The 14,203-nt window shown below is 44.2% G+C and overlaps 1 protein-coding gene across 1 annotated transcript; it reads right to left on the reverse strand.

Moving 5' to 3' along the window:
- Window positions 1-1,160: 1,160 nt before the first annotated feature.
- Window positions 1,161-14,192, reverse strand: LMBRD2 (LMBR1 domain containing 2). The gene is made up of 18 exons (XM_069963071.1): window positions 14,003-14,192; window positions 11,655-11,874; window positions 10,906-11,036; window positions 10,195-10,305; window positions 9,320-9,487; window positions 8,251-8,461; window positions 8,093-8,167; window positions 7,371-7,484; window positions 5,873-6,056; window positions 5,289-5,470; window positions 4,432-4,565; window positions 3,963-4,068; window positions 3,777-3,874; window positions 3,086-3,189; window positions 2,529-2,575; window positions 2,324-2,429; window positions 1,897-2,023; window positions 1,161-1,797 (listed from the first exon to the last, which is right to left on the reverse strand). Exons 2-18 carry the CDS (start codon window positions 11,826-11,828, stop codon window positions 1,731-1,733), a joined length of 2,139 nt encoding a protein of 712 aa, XP_069819172.1. The 5' UTR covers window positions 11,829-11,874; window positions 14,003-14,192; the 3' UTR covers window positions 1,161-1,730.
- Window positions 14,193-14,203: the final 11 nt, after the last annotated feature.

Here is a 14,203-nt window from a genome sequence, read left to right on the forward strand (position 1 = left end):
TTCCCAAAGACTACAACTCCCATCATGCATTGACGACTAAAGGCAGCAACAGCTTGAGAGCTGCAAGTCAGAGAGCACTGATATAAACAAATAACCACTGCTCTACAGATCACTGACAGGGTATGCTGGGAGTTGTAGTTTTGCAACAACTAGGGAGCCACAGGCTATAGAACACTAAGGTAAAGCGATAATCTCCCAACCCATCCTCTCCAGAATGCTTTCAGAGCATTCTGGGAGTTGTAGTTTTGCAACAGATGGAGAGCAACAGGTTTGGGGAACACTGTAGAGTCCTATGGCTTACAGAGTCTGGGGAGGGCCTCAGTGCTGCCACATACCCCTCTCACCTAGTAACACTATGAGAGAACAGAACAGCTCAGGTCACAGAGTACAGCACTGTATTATGGAGATAGAATATTACCATCATACAGCATGTACGTGCAATCAGAAGTATACAGAAGTACAGTACAGATCCACAGACCTTTATGGGTGCGGTATCCATACAATACATTATGGCTATCATCTACCATCACTGTCTATCAGCATCCAAATCAGGTCCTATATGGCTTTACTAAACTAGCATTAGTACCTCTGCCCTTCATATAAATCTATATGACCTTCCCTCTTGTTCCCTATAAACGTCCCCTGAAAAACAAAAACAAATGGTCGAGGGAAATACTGAAGATATGAAACCACAGGTAATGCAGTGATACGTTAGGCGATTGCTTTATGTCTATAATGTAGATGTGATACTATAACACTGTCCCTAAAGGAGACAAGCAGCAGAATGGAGTCTCTGGATAACTGGGCTAACCTGCAAAAATTCACCAGACCCGCTGCAACTTTGCAAACCTACAACGTGCCCTAAACTCCATACAGATTTTATTTCCTTTTTAGCGTGCTTTAGTAGTGTTTTGTATTTGTAACAGGACTACAATTACCATTTAGCCCTGGTCGCCTTTCACTTTAATTCAGTGCTCCCCCAAACTGTAACTTGCTAGCTGGTGCAAAACTATAATTCCCACCATGCCCTGACAGCCGAAGGCTGTCAGGGCATGATGGGAGTTGTAGTTTTGCACCAGCTGGAGAGCAGCAGGTTAGAGATAGTTTGCATCCCATTGATCTCTAGACCTTCTTTCAGGGCATGCTGGGTGTTGTAGAGAGAAACAAGTTGGAGAACAGTGGTCAAAAGCAACAGTCTTGAACTCATTGCAATCTAAGAGGTTGTCAGAGCATGATGGGGGTTGTAGTTCTGCAACAGCAAAAGGCCGCTGGGTTATGAAACACTGCCTTACAGATTCTCCTGTATACAGAGTAGCCGGCCACATTTCTTACGCCATGTAGACCCAGGGGCACTTCCTATAGCCTCCATGTTTGTGCAGAACAGCAGAGAGAATCGTAATAAATACAGCAGCAGCATTTGTACTGATGATACATAAGCGACGTCCCCCGTACAGCGGCGGATCTCAGGATCAGGATACATCTTATATACAGTAGGTTTCCCATGTCATCCTGCAGGGTGTAATATGTGCATGCAGCTTACAGAAACGCCACAATCCACAGTGAGAAGTAGAGACATTGTGAGCACGCTCCTGCGCTGCACTGTAACCGTTCTGTGCCGGCGATGGCCGTGTCCCAGTGTATGAGATGAACCTGTAAACATAAATCCTACCGGCCACCATGTGATACCAGGATGTGCACATGAGCTCGTACTCTGGGGGGTGCTGCAGGCATTATACATCATCAAATATTCTGCTGTTTGACTGAGACATGGATAAATACCGCCCAGCTGGCTGATACCTAGAAACGGAGAGAGCAATGTAGAGATGAAGGTTCCCGATAAATGACAGCAAGCAGAGATCTTATACTCTATCCACAGCGATTCCCCACAGAACTCACCTTCCAGACTCTGAATCCAATGGATCATCTGTGAAGGTGTCTGCGTTAAAATCTAGGGGTTCTGCGTCCTGGAGGAGTTCCATCCTATCCCGCTCAGGGCGGTTATTCGACCGCGTGTACTTCGATGCTGAAAGATATGACACGTGATAAGACAAGATGAAGGGAAGTATCCAAAAGCAAGATGGGATGAATAAAGTTAGCAATAAAGTTAGCAGGTTTTACAGAACAACACATAGCTGCTGCTTCCTTCTTAAAAGAGTGGCACCCATGTCCTCAGGTTGTGTGTGGTATTACAACGCTGCTCTATTCATTTAAATAAAACTGAGCTGTAATACCACACACAGCCTGAGGGTAGAGGGGGCATGGTTTCTGGAAGTAAGCAGCTATAATTTTCCTAATCCCAGAGCTCCCGATAAATTACACTGACAGCGGCTGGGGGTCATCTCTGTGTACGTCGGCTCCTTGGGCTCAGAGTTGACATTCCTGTTTCGACTGGAATCTTCCCTGTTACTGGCATAACGCTCCTTCCATTCCTGCAATGGCAGATTAACAAGATGCATTAGCGATGGTCTATGGTTGGCACATGTTTAAAATGGGATTGTTTTGCAGCAGTGCTGTAAAGTAACACTTACCCTTCTGCGTGTTTCTCCATCCTCAAGTCTTTGACGTTTTCTCTTCTCTAGAATAAAAGAAAGTGTGTCACTTTCTGTGCTCTGTATTTTCGAGGCGACTATAGAGATGGGTTATCAAGGATAAGAAAAACATAGCCGCTCCCTTTCAGAAATAGCACCTCTCCTGTCCTCAGGTTGTGTGCGGTATTGCAGCTCAGTTACATTGAAGGGAATGGAACTTAGTTGTAATACCACACACAAGAGAAGAAATTAGCTGTTGTTTTTTTTTTTTATTCCTGGGCAACCCCTTTAAATGGGCACTGTCAGGGAAAAAAAATTTTAAATTTCATAAAAAGTTTTTACTGGTCGTCATGTGTGTGTTTAGACCCCGACCAATGAGGAGAATAAGTGGGAAAAAAGTCTGCTCTAAGTGCACTCTCAGCTCCATCTCATGTGACGTTCACATAATGTAAGCCTGGGAGGCCACCAGGGACCCCTTCTGTGATGTTTACATATGTGATCATAAGGGCAGAAGTTATCGGTCAGCAGCGGAGCTTCACACAGTTATAAGAGCGTACCTCTCCTGATGAGCTCCTTCCCCTCATCCGTCAGGTCGGACGTCATGTCGTTGTCCCCCATAAACTGCTGAAATCCAAGTAAGTTCAGGCATCGCGTCCCTAAACTGGGAGAGGAAAACAAAGAATTGTTCATAGGGATAAAGAAGCTGCAGAGCTGTATTCACATGCGTCCTCCCTGTATCGGTACAGCTGGCCATGCAGTACACATTTCATGTGGTTCTTGATGACTTGTCATTTATAATTGGTCGGTAAAAATTGTCCTCTTGGATGACAACGTCATAAAGTAACACACCTATTTGGACAAAACCACCGATTGATCTGTGACTTCTCCAATATGACTTATCTTCGATCACTGTTCTCAAACAGGCAGCTATCTGGCTGTTGCAGAACTACAACTTCCAGCATGTACTCACTGTAGTTTTGGAGCAGCTGGTAAGCCACTCTGATCTTAAGCAATAGTCTATACACCCTAGAGTTCTCCAGAAGGTTGTTAATTCATGATGGGAGTTGTAGTTTTCCAACAGTTGTAGTGCCACATTAAAGATCACTACTCCATTATTTCACAACTACGCTCCCATTGTAGCCTGAAAACTTTTGACTATTTGGGCACGATGGAAGTTGTAGAATTTGTAATAACTAAAGCAATGGATGTTCAGATCGCATGAACTCCCTGCCGCAGAGCCAATCTTACCTAAAATAAGTGGCGATACAAAGGATGACCACCAGCATGGGGTAATATATGTAGAATCCATCTGCAATGAGCGGAAGGACTTTTAAAGATCCCATGATCTGTGGGGGAAAAGAAAAGATGATTAAAAGGAACAAGTTTATAAAACCATTTACATGGGACTGTTGCCGGAGACGTTCTTATACTCACCGATGTGTAGGCCGTCTGCTCAGTGTTTCGGTGGGAAATTGAGCCGTCCATGTGGGTCAGACCCAAGAAATTCAGACATAAAGGAGGAGTCAGCCGGCAAAACAACCTAAAGAAAAAAAAATAGATGATGGATGAGCAAGTGCAGTACGTGACTCTATAAGTTTTGTGTAATCTCCTCCAGCATGGGCTGCAGACATCAGGGATGAGACTCCCAACCGAGTCATATCAGACTTCTCTGTGGAATCCAAAGTTTTACAAAACTTTACGTCTTTCTACAGGTTCACTCAATGTGCATTATCCAATATGAACATGACCAGGGCCTTCAGGATCACACAGAGCTTAGAAAACCCTCCCAAGCTACATATAACATATTCCGTGGTGTCGCACAGATGTTGTCACTCTGTCACTGTTTCTAATTACTAAAGGACAAGGCCGCCATCTACAGACCAAGAAACGTCCGTGTACTCACATGCCACTGAACAGGAGGCTGTATGCATCAGTCTGGTGATGGGAGGCAAAATAGTAATAGTTAAAGACCCGGATCCTGAAGACTGTGGAATAAACACAGATACTCAAGAAGAAGATGGTGAAGAAGCAGGCCACCTGAAAGAAATGAGAGAAAGACAACAGGATATCATTACTGTGACAGACACCCGCGTACAACCGACTGATAAAGGAAAGGAGCAATAAACCAATATGTTTTTGAATATGTCCAGAATTCCAGTATGGATGCCTCAAAGAACCCTATTCCAGATGCACTGCCTAACAGACTGGGCCAGCAACAGCACCTGGGCAAGTGCCCCCAGCTAATCAGGAGCACATAGAGTTAAATGCAGCACTGTTTGCCATTGGCTCAAAGTACCATCCATCACCCGTCTAGCTGGAGGCAGCATTATACCTCTGGGCACAAGAGGCTGCTACCTCCCCCCACCAGCATTGCGGGGTACGAATGACATCACACGTGGTCGCAAATCCAGAACAGAGAGAAAGAAGCCGGACAGGACCACTGCTGCCGCAGGTAAATATGGCTTTGTTTTTACCGTATAGAAAAACTGATTGTTTCCTGAAGCCTCCTGATAGACTTCCTGATCAGTGTTTCCGTACTGTAAAGACGGCCACGGATGTGTGAAGGGACCTTAGAGTAAGCAAGGTCTCAGAAAATATATACAAAGTTTGTAAGTGGTCTTATTGGTGAGTTTCTATGATAAAAAGGACCTGTGGTGCCTTCATCTCCTTCCTGACTCCTCCTCCTAATGTCATCCTCACTCACCCATAGCTAAGCTTTAGCACATTGGTCTTTAGTCTACCTAAACCATCTTTCCTTACCTCGATATAAATGTAGTTGTACGTTCTTTCAGCTTGTTGTATGAACACAGCGAAGAGAGACAGGACCGGCTTTGTGCTGAAGAAGGTGCACTCTGACCACACCACCACGGCAGAGAAGATGGCCAGCAGGATGGCCAAGATCCGGGAACACCAGGGACGCAGTAGACACTCCCAGTACCACTCTGTGCAGGAGAGGAGACACTCATTACATCACTGGACACAATCTAACCAAGCCTTCCCAGTGTGGAGACCCTTAAACTGTCAGGTAACACACCACGAGACAACCTCAAGGACATCACTGCCGCTGTGACTACTGTGACTCTAATACTGCAGGAAAGTCCTAATCCTAACCACTGTTCTGCAAGTGATTTCATGCAGCAGATTTTCATGGAAATATAGGCGCCATGTGAACTTAACCTAAGTGCTATATTACCTGCCCTTTTATTGCGTATGGATAATAGGAATGCTGCATGAAGATTTTACAGAAGCAGCAAAGCAACTGATATTGGCGTATTACATCTAATACAAACAGTCAAAGAAGAGTTAGTATACACTGATGGGGGGGGGGGGGATAGAGAACATACCGACACGGGGGGTGTAGAAGTGCCTGGTGATCCAGCTTTCAGGCTCCTGAGGAGGGAAGGTGTGTACAAATTGTCTGGTGGCGCTCATCTCATTCTTTGCTACGTCCTCCAGGTGAAAGGCTTGTTCCAGGAGCATGCGCCACTGGACCTGGGTGCGGTTATGTCTCTGGACGGCATAGTTTACCTGTGGATAGATAGAAGAGTGTTTTATACAAACAAGAATAATAAAAAAAAAAAAAAAAAAAAGGTTGGCGTAAAATAAAATAAAAAAAGTTTTCATAAAAAGTGCAACTTTCCAAAAGTTTAAACTACTTGCAACGTTTCAAAAAATTTCGATTTTTCAGCAATTTTAATTTTTTTTTTTACAAGGATTTAGTTGACAGAGATATAAAACAGTTAACCTCAGTGGTCATTCATCTGTTGCAGAACTACAACTCCCAGCATGTCGTGACAACCAAAGACTGCTGGGACAAGCTTTATTCACTGCATAATGGAAAGTTTCCCAACTTCCTAATATACTTTGGGGCAGATGTATCATTGGGTTTGCGCTATTATTTTGGCTGGATTTTTGTGCATGGTGTAAAAAGGTGCGCAGGATTTATAAAAGCATTTGTTCAACTTCTGAGCAGTTTGTGCCAGCTGCGCCTTCTTTTCTTTTTTTACACTTGGAGGGGGCGTGGTTTCATGTTACCTATTCTGTTACTGTAGCAGTACCCCACTCCTCTCCTTTCTTTTTTAAACAAACAACTGTGAAAGAATTATCAAGACACTTACGCCTAATGCAAGTTTTTGTGCAACAACTTTAACATTTTGCGCAGCCCATAAAAAAAAAAAAAAAAAAAAAAAAAAGACATGTGCAGATGATACACCTGCCTCTTAGGGCATCAATGCTTTGCCATTTTTAAGATCTCTGCTTCCTGTGAGTGAAACAGGAACAGATGTGGCTTATATCCAGCAGCTGAAAACCACTGCAGGCTTAATATGCAGCCAGTCTAGACTGGATTCCAGATGCTAACCCACAACTATATATAAGTTCTAGGTTGCAATCTATGAGATGAAGGATTGTGCTGCTCAGAAAGGATTATATAAGATAGGAATAAGGGAATCGTGGCTCCTCAGCTATTGCAAAACTACAATTCCCATCATGCCTGCACAGCCAAAGATGGGAGCTGTAGTTCTGCAACAGCTGGGAGAGCCACAGGTTCCTCATCCCCGGTATAAGCAGGATACATGTCTAGCAAACTCTTAGCTGTAAGCAGAATCAAGTCTCTGTACATTTTCAACCTATATAAACAATGGATGTCACCATTCACCAACAGTAAGCAATAATCTCAAAGATGAAAAATTAGGATATAAAACCACAAAGCAGTTCTTCTGCCACCAACAGAACGGAAAACTCCTTTCTATAAGATTCAGCTTCTTTCGTTCCTATGATAATGACTAGGATGATAGTCGGAGGCGGATTACAAGCGGCCGCTCCTTCTAACGTGTTTGTCACCTGCTTATGAAGTTTTACTAGCGCCTTCTCGGTGGGATAGTTGATGTTTTTCTCTTCAAAGTCTTCATAGTCGTCCATGTTTCTCCCCATCTTCTCTTGGTACTCGGTAGGACACTGAAAGGTTATAAAAATCAAATGTAACATTTTCCTTAAATACCCAGTAACTTATCAGTTTTAAGCTCCAGGCTGTAAAAAGGTTATAGTAGAACTAGAGATGGTAGATAGCTGGATGACTGGATTATTACCTACAATAAGGGGTCATGTAATACAGGAAAGTGAGTGCACCATTACAAACTAGATTTCCTACACTGAATCGCTCTCTATCGCCACCTAGTGTTAAAATCAAGAGACAGCCATCTGTGGCTGTTCTCATTGGGTCCCTGCTGATCCCACTTCCTGATCCCACCTTGACACACTGGAGATGGCTGGTAATGCAGCCAATCACTGGTCTAGTGATTGGAGATGTGTGTTGAGATGGGACCAGGACTATTGAAGGCATCAGTGAGTAATCCTTATTCAATTCGTATAACCCAGTCACACTGGACAACCCCTTTAAGAGGCTTTACTCTACAGCTGCAACTATGCTCCTACAGTAAGCAACAGGGCACAAGAGGCACAGACAGCCCTATGGATGGGGCTCATCTACTGGTGTATTATAGCAATGCCCACGCTCCCTAAACATCTACATAGAGAAATCTGATCCACAATCATCATCCTGTTACCTTTCTTAAAATGGTGTCCACACACTTCCGCAAGGGGTGGTTGTATTTGATGCATTCGTTCACTTTACGAACTTCCTGCATGACAGAAACAATCAAAAAGGGTTAAAGGGTAATGTTACTGTATGGAGTGCAGAGACATGATGGATGACAGTCCTCACCTCCATGACGTCCTCCAGGTTTTCTTCGGCGTCAGCCTTTTCCGTCATGAGTTTGGCGGCTTTGAAGCAGGTCTTCATGAGCAAATAGCCTTTCTTTGCCCCGTTCCAATGAGATCGTGGGATCTCTACCAGGCCGTACCCCATCAACAACACTAGGAGGAAAAGACCCCAAGTGTTGGCTGCAGCTATTCCTATAGTCTGTAGCTGGTACCTGAAAAACAAGAGCAACGCGTCTGTAAGATTTTCAGTGCAACCAGTGCTATTCCTAAAACACTTCAATGGGCACTGTCACTTTAAAAAGCTTTTAATTGCATAGGGTGTGAGTGTTCATACACTGACCAATCACTAGAACATTGCAGGAGAAGTGTGCCCAAGACTGACTCCAGGTAAGTCTACGGAACAGTGTCGGTTGCACACAGAGTGGGGAGAAAAGCACTTAGCTTGGGCGTTCTAGCGGGCGGACCCCCAGAGATCATCTTCTTATGACTTATTTTATGCAAAGGGGATAACAATGAAATGGGATTGCCCCTTTAAGGATACAGACGCTTGTCTCCCTGTATATTGTTGCGACTGGTTGGGGCCTAAACAATCACAACATGTTTTTTAAAAAGTTTTCTTAAAGTGACAGGTACACTTTAAAGATAAACTAACACGTTTATTTTGTTTCTTGCAAAACCAAGAAACAGAGGTAGAAAATTGGCTTTCCCAGACCTCTGAAAAGCTTATCCAACATTAGAAAAACATGACTGCTTTCTTCCAGTAACAGAACCACAACTATCCATGGGCAGTATCTGCAATTGCAGCTCAGTTATACTGAAGTGAATAGGGGAGAGCTGTAATACCACACATAACCTGTAGACAGATGTGGTGCTGTGCTGGAGCCATGACCTCAGGACAACAGCTAAGACTGGAGAATACAGCTATTTAACCCCTGAAATGCCGCTGTCTATAGCCATCACAGAATTACCAGTACTATGACGGCTGGGGACGTTGAAGACTCAGGGAGGGATTGGTTCACAAACATAATGCCATACCCGAGACAAAGATATCACGGTCACAGACTACTTACCATTCGAGGTGAAATTTGGGGTTGACAGCAACGTATATTAAAAGGGCGCCAAAAATCAACAGGTAAGTGCCGTAATAAATGGCATTCTCTATCAGGGCCGTTTTAATTTTCCCGGGGATGGAAAAACCTCCGGATCGAGCGTACGACTGCATGAAGGGCAACAGGATCCTGCAATATAGAGACATAGGTCATCATCTAGCAAACAGATGCATACATCCAGGCAATATATAAAGTCAGCACCGCCATTACTCTTTATATGGCCTGCACGTGATAATAATAATACTCCAATGCATGTCACCTACTACACTGGATATACCTCAAGACTGATCGGGGGACCCAGTGCACAATAGGGATGATATAGGTTGTACCTCACCCTGATTGTTCACCTCTGCTGTATATGTACAAGATAAACAAAGGACACTTACATTGTGTGTGTATACATGTATATACTAAACTAGGGTGTAGTATATTAATTTAAAGTGGTAAGGGTTCACAGTGTGTTCTTGCAGTCTGTTTAGCGAATCCGGTTACTTTTAATGTACCTAGTCAACCACGTTTTTTCTGTACACTAAAATTCTTTCCATTTAGTTTTTTTTTAAAAAGGATCAGATTTTTTTTTATAATGGAAGTGAATGGAAAAAAGAAATAAAATGGATGCCCAAACTTGTATCTGTCCCCCCCCCCACACACACACACATAAACCAGATAGTTAAACGGACAGCAAAGACGCAGTGTGAACCCAGTCTTACACAACAGGGTTGATATACAACACGCCCCTATCTCCAACCCCTAAATATCCTGATGGAAGACGTTGTGTCACTGGTTATACTAGAAATCTACGGATCTGAAGCCTCACCCTTTGTTCTGGTACTCACCAAGTAAGAAACTGGGATGTCCAGTAGACGACACGCCAGAAGATGGGCATGATGCCCCTTGGGATGTAGCTCCAGGGCTTGTAGCATTCTTGGGATGTACCGCTCTCACCACTGACAGTAAACAAAACAAATATCGGTCAATGCATGTTGTGTCAGGTATATAGGTAAAAAATGTGTGTAGTATACAATGCAAAAAGAACGATAGCGAAAAGTGTATGGACTAGAACAATAGGGAACCTTTAGCCCTCCAGCTGTTGCAAAACTACAATTCCCATAATGCCTTGGCAGCCATGCAAGGTAGTTTTGCAACAGCTGGAGAACTAAAGCTTCCCCGTTCCTGCTTTAGGGCATTTACATATCTTTAGGTTTTTTTTTTGTTTGTTTTTTTTGCATATAATAGACAATCAGCCCAGTGTAAACCACTCGTGTTTATCCTGCAGATCTTGTCTGGCCACAAACAATGCGGCTTCAATGAGATTCCTCCCTTATTGTCTTGTGTTTAGTTCAACAAAAAAGAAAAGCACAAGACAATGCTGAAAACTTAACCATCCCACCTTTTCGGTTTCACTACAACTATTGTCAGTGGAGAGATCAGCACCCCAAACACACATGAAAGCAATCACATAACCGCATTATCTGTTCAATATTCGCTTGCACTGTCTGCACTGATAAAATGTCTGCACTCCATCACCCGTAAGATATTATACACACCTTACAGAGGTATGAGACACACCGGCAGTGGTGGTATTGGTCACAGTGGCTCTTGTGGTTGCAGATATCTGACTCACGTTGATGGTGGCAGGGGTGACGGCATTTCTGGCAATGCATCGATTGTATATTGTCTGAAACAGCAATGAACAAAAGGTTAAATCAGCGTTATTTTTCTGGTACTATATTTAGCTCACAGAGCATTGTCCAGACTGAATACAATTTTATAATTTTTCAGCTGAGAGCAGGACTAGCTATGTAAAATGTATCAGTCTGGGGTCCAGGCTGTAGAGCTCACAGAGCATTGTCTAGACTGGATACAATTGTATCACTTCTCAGCTGAGAGCACTACTAGCTATGTACAATGTATAAGTCTGGGGTCCAGGCTGTAGAGCTCACAGAGCATTGTCTAGACTGGATACAATTGCATCACTTCTCAGCTGAGAGCAGGACTAGCTATGTACAATGTATCAGTCTGGGGTCCAGGCTGTAGAGCTCACAAAGCATTGTCTAGACTGGATACAATTGTATCACTTCTCAGCTGAGAGCAGGACTAGCTATGTACAATGTATCAGTCTGGGGTCCAGGCTGTAGAGCTCACAGAGCATTGTCTAGACTGGATACATGTGTATCTATATCTCAGCTGAGAGCAGGACTTGCTATGTACCAGTATCAGGTAATACTTCTCTCTGCTGTTCCACTATACCCCTCAGCTACATGAGACCACCCGTCAGTATTCCTGGATCACTCACCGTACTGACATCCAGCGGGATGATGAACACAATAAGAAAGCACAGGCACCAGGCCAGCAGGGTGGCTACTATCACCAATCTGTGTTGCTTCTTAAAGTCTCCATATCGGTGAAGGAGGAAAAGGGCAAGAAAGAAGACAAAGACGATCTCTATTCCGAGGGCAGCGCCGCTCATTGTTACCGATCAGCTGGTTGTAGTGGGATGGAGAAGAGAATCAGTCCTATAAGGAAGAAAAAGAATACAACATAAGTGTTTGATAAAGCCGCAAACGGGAAGCTACAAGCACAGAAACAATACATTAGACCATACTGAAGGCTGTCAGGACATGCTGGGAGTTGTAGTTCTGCAATAGCTGAAGGACCACAAGTTAATAATAATAATAATAATAATAATAATAATATTTATTTGTATAGCGCCAACAGATTCCGCAGCGCTTATTTAAATATATATAAATACATTACAGGTTATATATTAAATTATACAATGAATAAATTACAACAACAAATTAGAGACCTGCTCGCAAGAGCTTACAGGCTAGGATGACTGGGAGTAACACGAGAGGCAAGTTGGTGAATATCGGTGTCTGGGCAGCCTATGGCCTGTACTATAAAGAGATGAGATATCAGCAGCTCAGTTATTGTGAAACATTACAGATTACACGGTAGGATACATGCGATCCCTAAGAGACTGTGACATTCTGTGGGTGACTCAGGCCTGTGTGCTGCAATCATGAAGTACACCCTCTACACCGCCGTGTATCGCACTGTATCTGAGCTGTTTATCAGGAACCTTAGCAGTTAGAAAACGTCAATTCCTTCTACAGAAAGACCTGCAAATCTGAAGAGGAAAGCTGCAGCAACTCTTACTTTGAACACAAAGGGTCCCTGTTCCATTAAAAATAAATGTAAAAACTTTTACAAAGGTGACTGATCAAAACTTTTGACAAATCTCTAGGATATGGCAGGATCTTTCTGCAGATTGCAGTGCAGGTGAGGGAGCGGACGTCTGACTGGAGTCACATGACCGGCCTCTCGGCACGGATGAATGGAGGCGTCCCAGGAGGAGAGCGTTAATAATCCACCAGTGTTTACCAGGAATGAATGGCAAGAACGACCGATAAGGCTGAGGACGATGCACATCACTGCAGGGCTATGGTCACTGCGACCATAGAGGCCGAGCTGGGTGATATGCAGGGTGTCATATGAGAGACCAGGTTGTGTAACATGAGGATTCTGATGGCCACTGCTACATATGAGAAGGGCCCAATGGTCACTGTTAGGAGAAATTGGGGAGCAATGTGAGAGTCCAAGTTGTGTAACATGAGGTCCTGATGGCCTCTGCTATATATGAGACACTGGGTAACACTGTATAATAAGAAGGGCTAGATGGTCACTGTGTGATGAGAGATCGGGGAGCGATATAAGAGTCCAAGTTATGTAACATGAGGGTCCTGATGGTCACTGCCATATATGAGAAGGGGTCGAAGGACACTGTTAGGAGAAATTGGGGAGCGATATAAGAGTCTTGATAGTCACTGCTATATATGAGAAGGGCCCGATGGTCACTGTGTTAGGAGAAACTGGGGAGCAATATGAGTCCAAGTTGTGTAACATGAGGGTCCTGATGGTCACTGTAATAACAGAGACCGGGTTATGTAATAAGGGGGGCCTGACGGACACAGGAAAAAACAGGCCCCATAGATAATAAAGTCCAATACGACCAAGACGTAAAGGGCCATTGGTCACAGCAAAATACAGACAAGCTACAAGAGATTCGGGAACACTGGTGGTAACATATCCAGACCTCTGCTTGCTGTCAGTGAGTGGGAACATTCTCCTTTCTATGCGGACATCTCTATAACACTCCTCCTATCTCTCGGCTGAGGGTCTGCTATAATGGTCTTCACAGGTCGTCATTACCTCCGCAACCTGGACCGTGTTTCCGTTCACTGACAGCAAGCAGAGGGTTAAGAAACCCGATAGACTGTAGGAAAGGAACTTTGTAGCCGACACTTAACCCTTTTGTCACCAGATATATTTGCTGTTAAGGAGAACAAGGATGCTGGATTAGTCTAGAAGTATACAGTCACATCAATCCTGTGATTCTCCAGTTGTTGTGAAACTACAACTCCCAGCATGCCCGGACAGCCGTTGGCTGTCCGGGCATGCTGGGAGTTGTAGTTTCGCAACAGCTGGATAAGGGACTGCAGCAGCAATAGAGCATCAACCCTTTCCTTACAGTCCTATGATGCTATAAGCAGCAGTGTACATTACAGAGCACTGCAGGGAGCCGGTATGACGTATATGACGGTGACACAACATACAGAGTGATGAATGGCGTCTCCTCACCTGCCCCGGGGTCTCCGCACTCACTGCCCGCTCACACTCATCCCCTGCTCCCCTCTCCACCTGCCAGGACTCACGGCCCACAGACTCTCAGCTGACAACACACACAAAAAACCTGTTCATACGTCACTTCCGGAACACTTCCGCCCCCTGTAGAGGCGAGCGAACGGCAGAAAAGCTCGGCCTACGTCATTTCCGGGATAC

The sequence above is a fragment of the Dendropsophus ebraccatus genome, chromosome 3 (genome assembly GCF_027789765.1).
Source record: "Dendropsophus ebraccatus isolate aDenEbr1 chromosome 3, aDenEbr1.pat, whole genome shotgun sequence".
Taxonomy (NCBI): domain Eukaryota; kingdom Metazoa; phylum Chordata; class Amphibia; order Anura; family Hylidae; genus Dendropsophus; species Dendropsophus ebraccatus.

Bases quoted from the DNA above. Each gene is read 5' to 3' on its own strand.
- LMBRD2 (XM_069963071.1), bottom strand. From the start codon at position 11,828: ATGAGCGGCGCTGCCCTCGGAATAGAGATCGTCTTTGTCTTCTTTCTT. The intron at 4,566-5,288 runs GTAAGGAAAGAT...CATTTCTTTCAG, and splicing joins ACAACTACATTTATATCGAG to GTGGCCTGCTTCTTCACCAT. The intron at 3,875-3,962 runs GTGAGTATAAGA...TTTCCCCCACAG, and splicing joins AGCAGACGGCCTACACATCG to ATCATGGGATCTTTAAAAGT.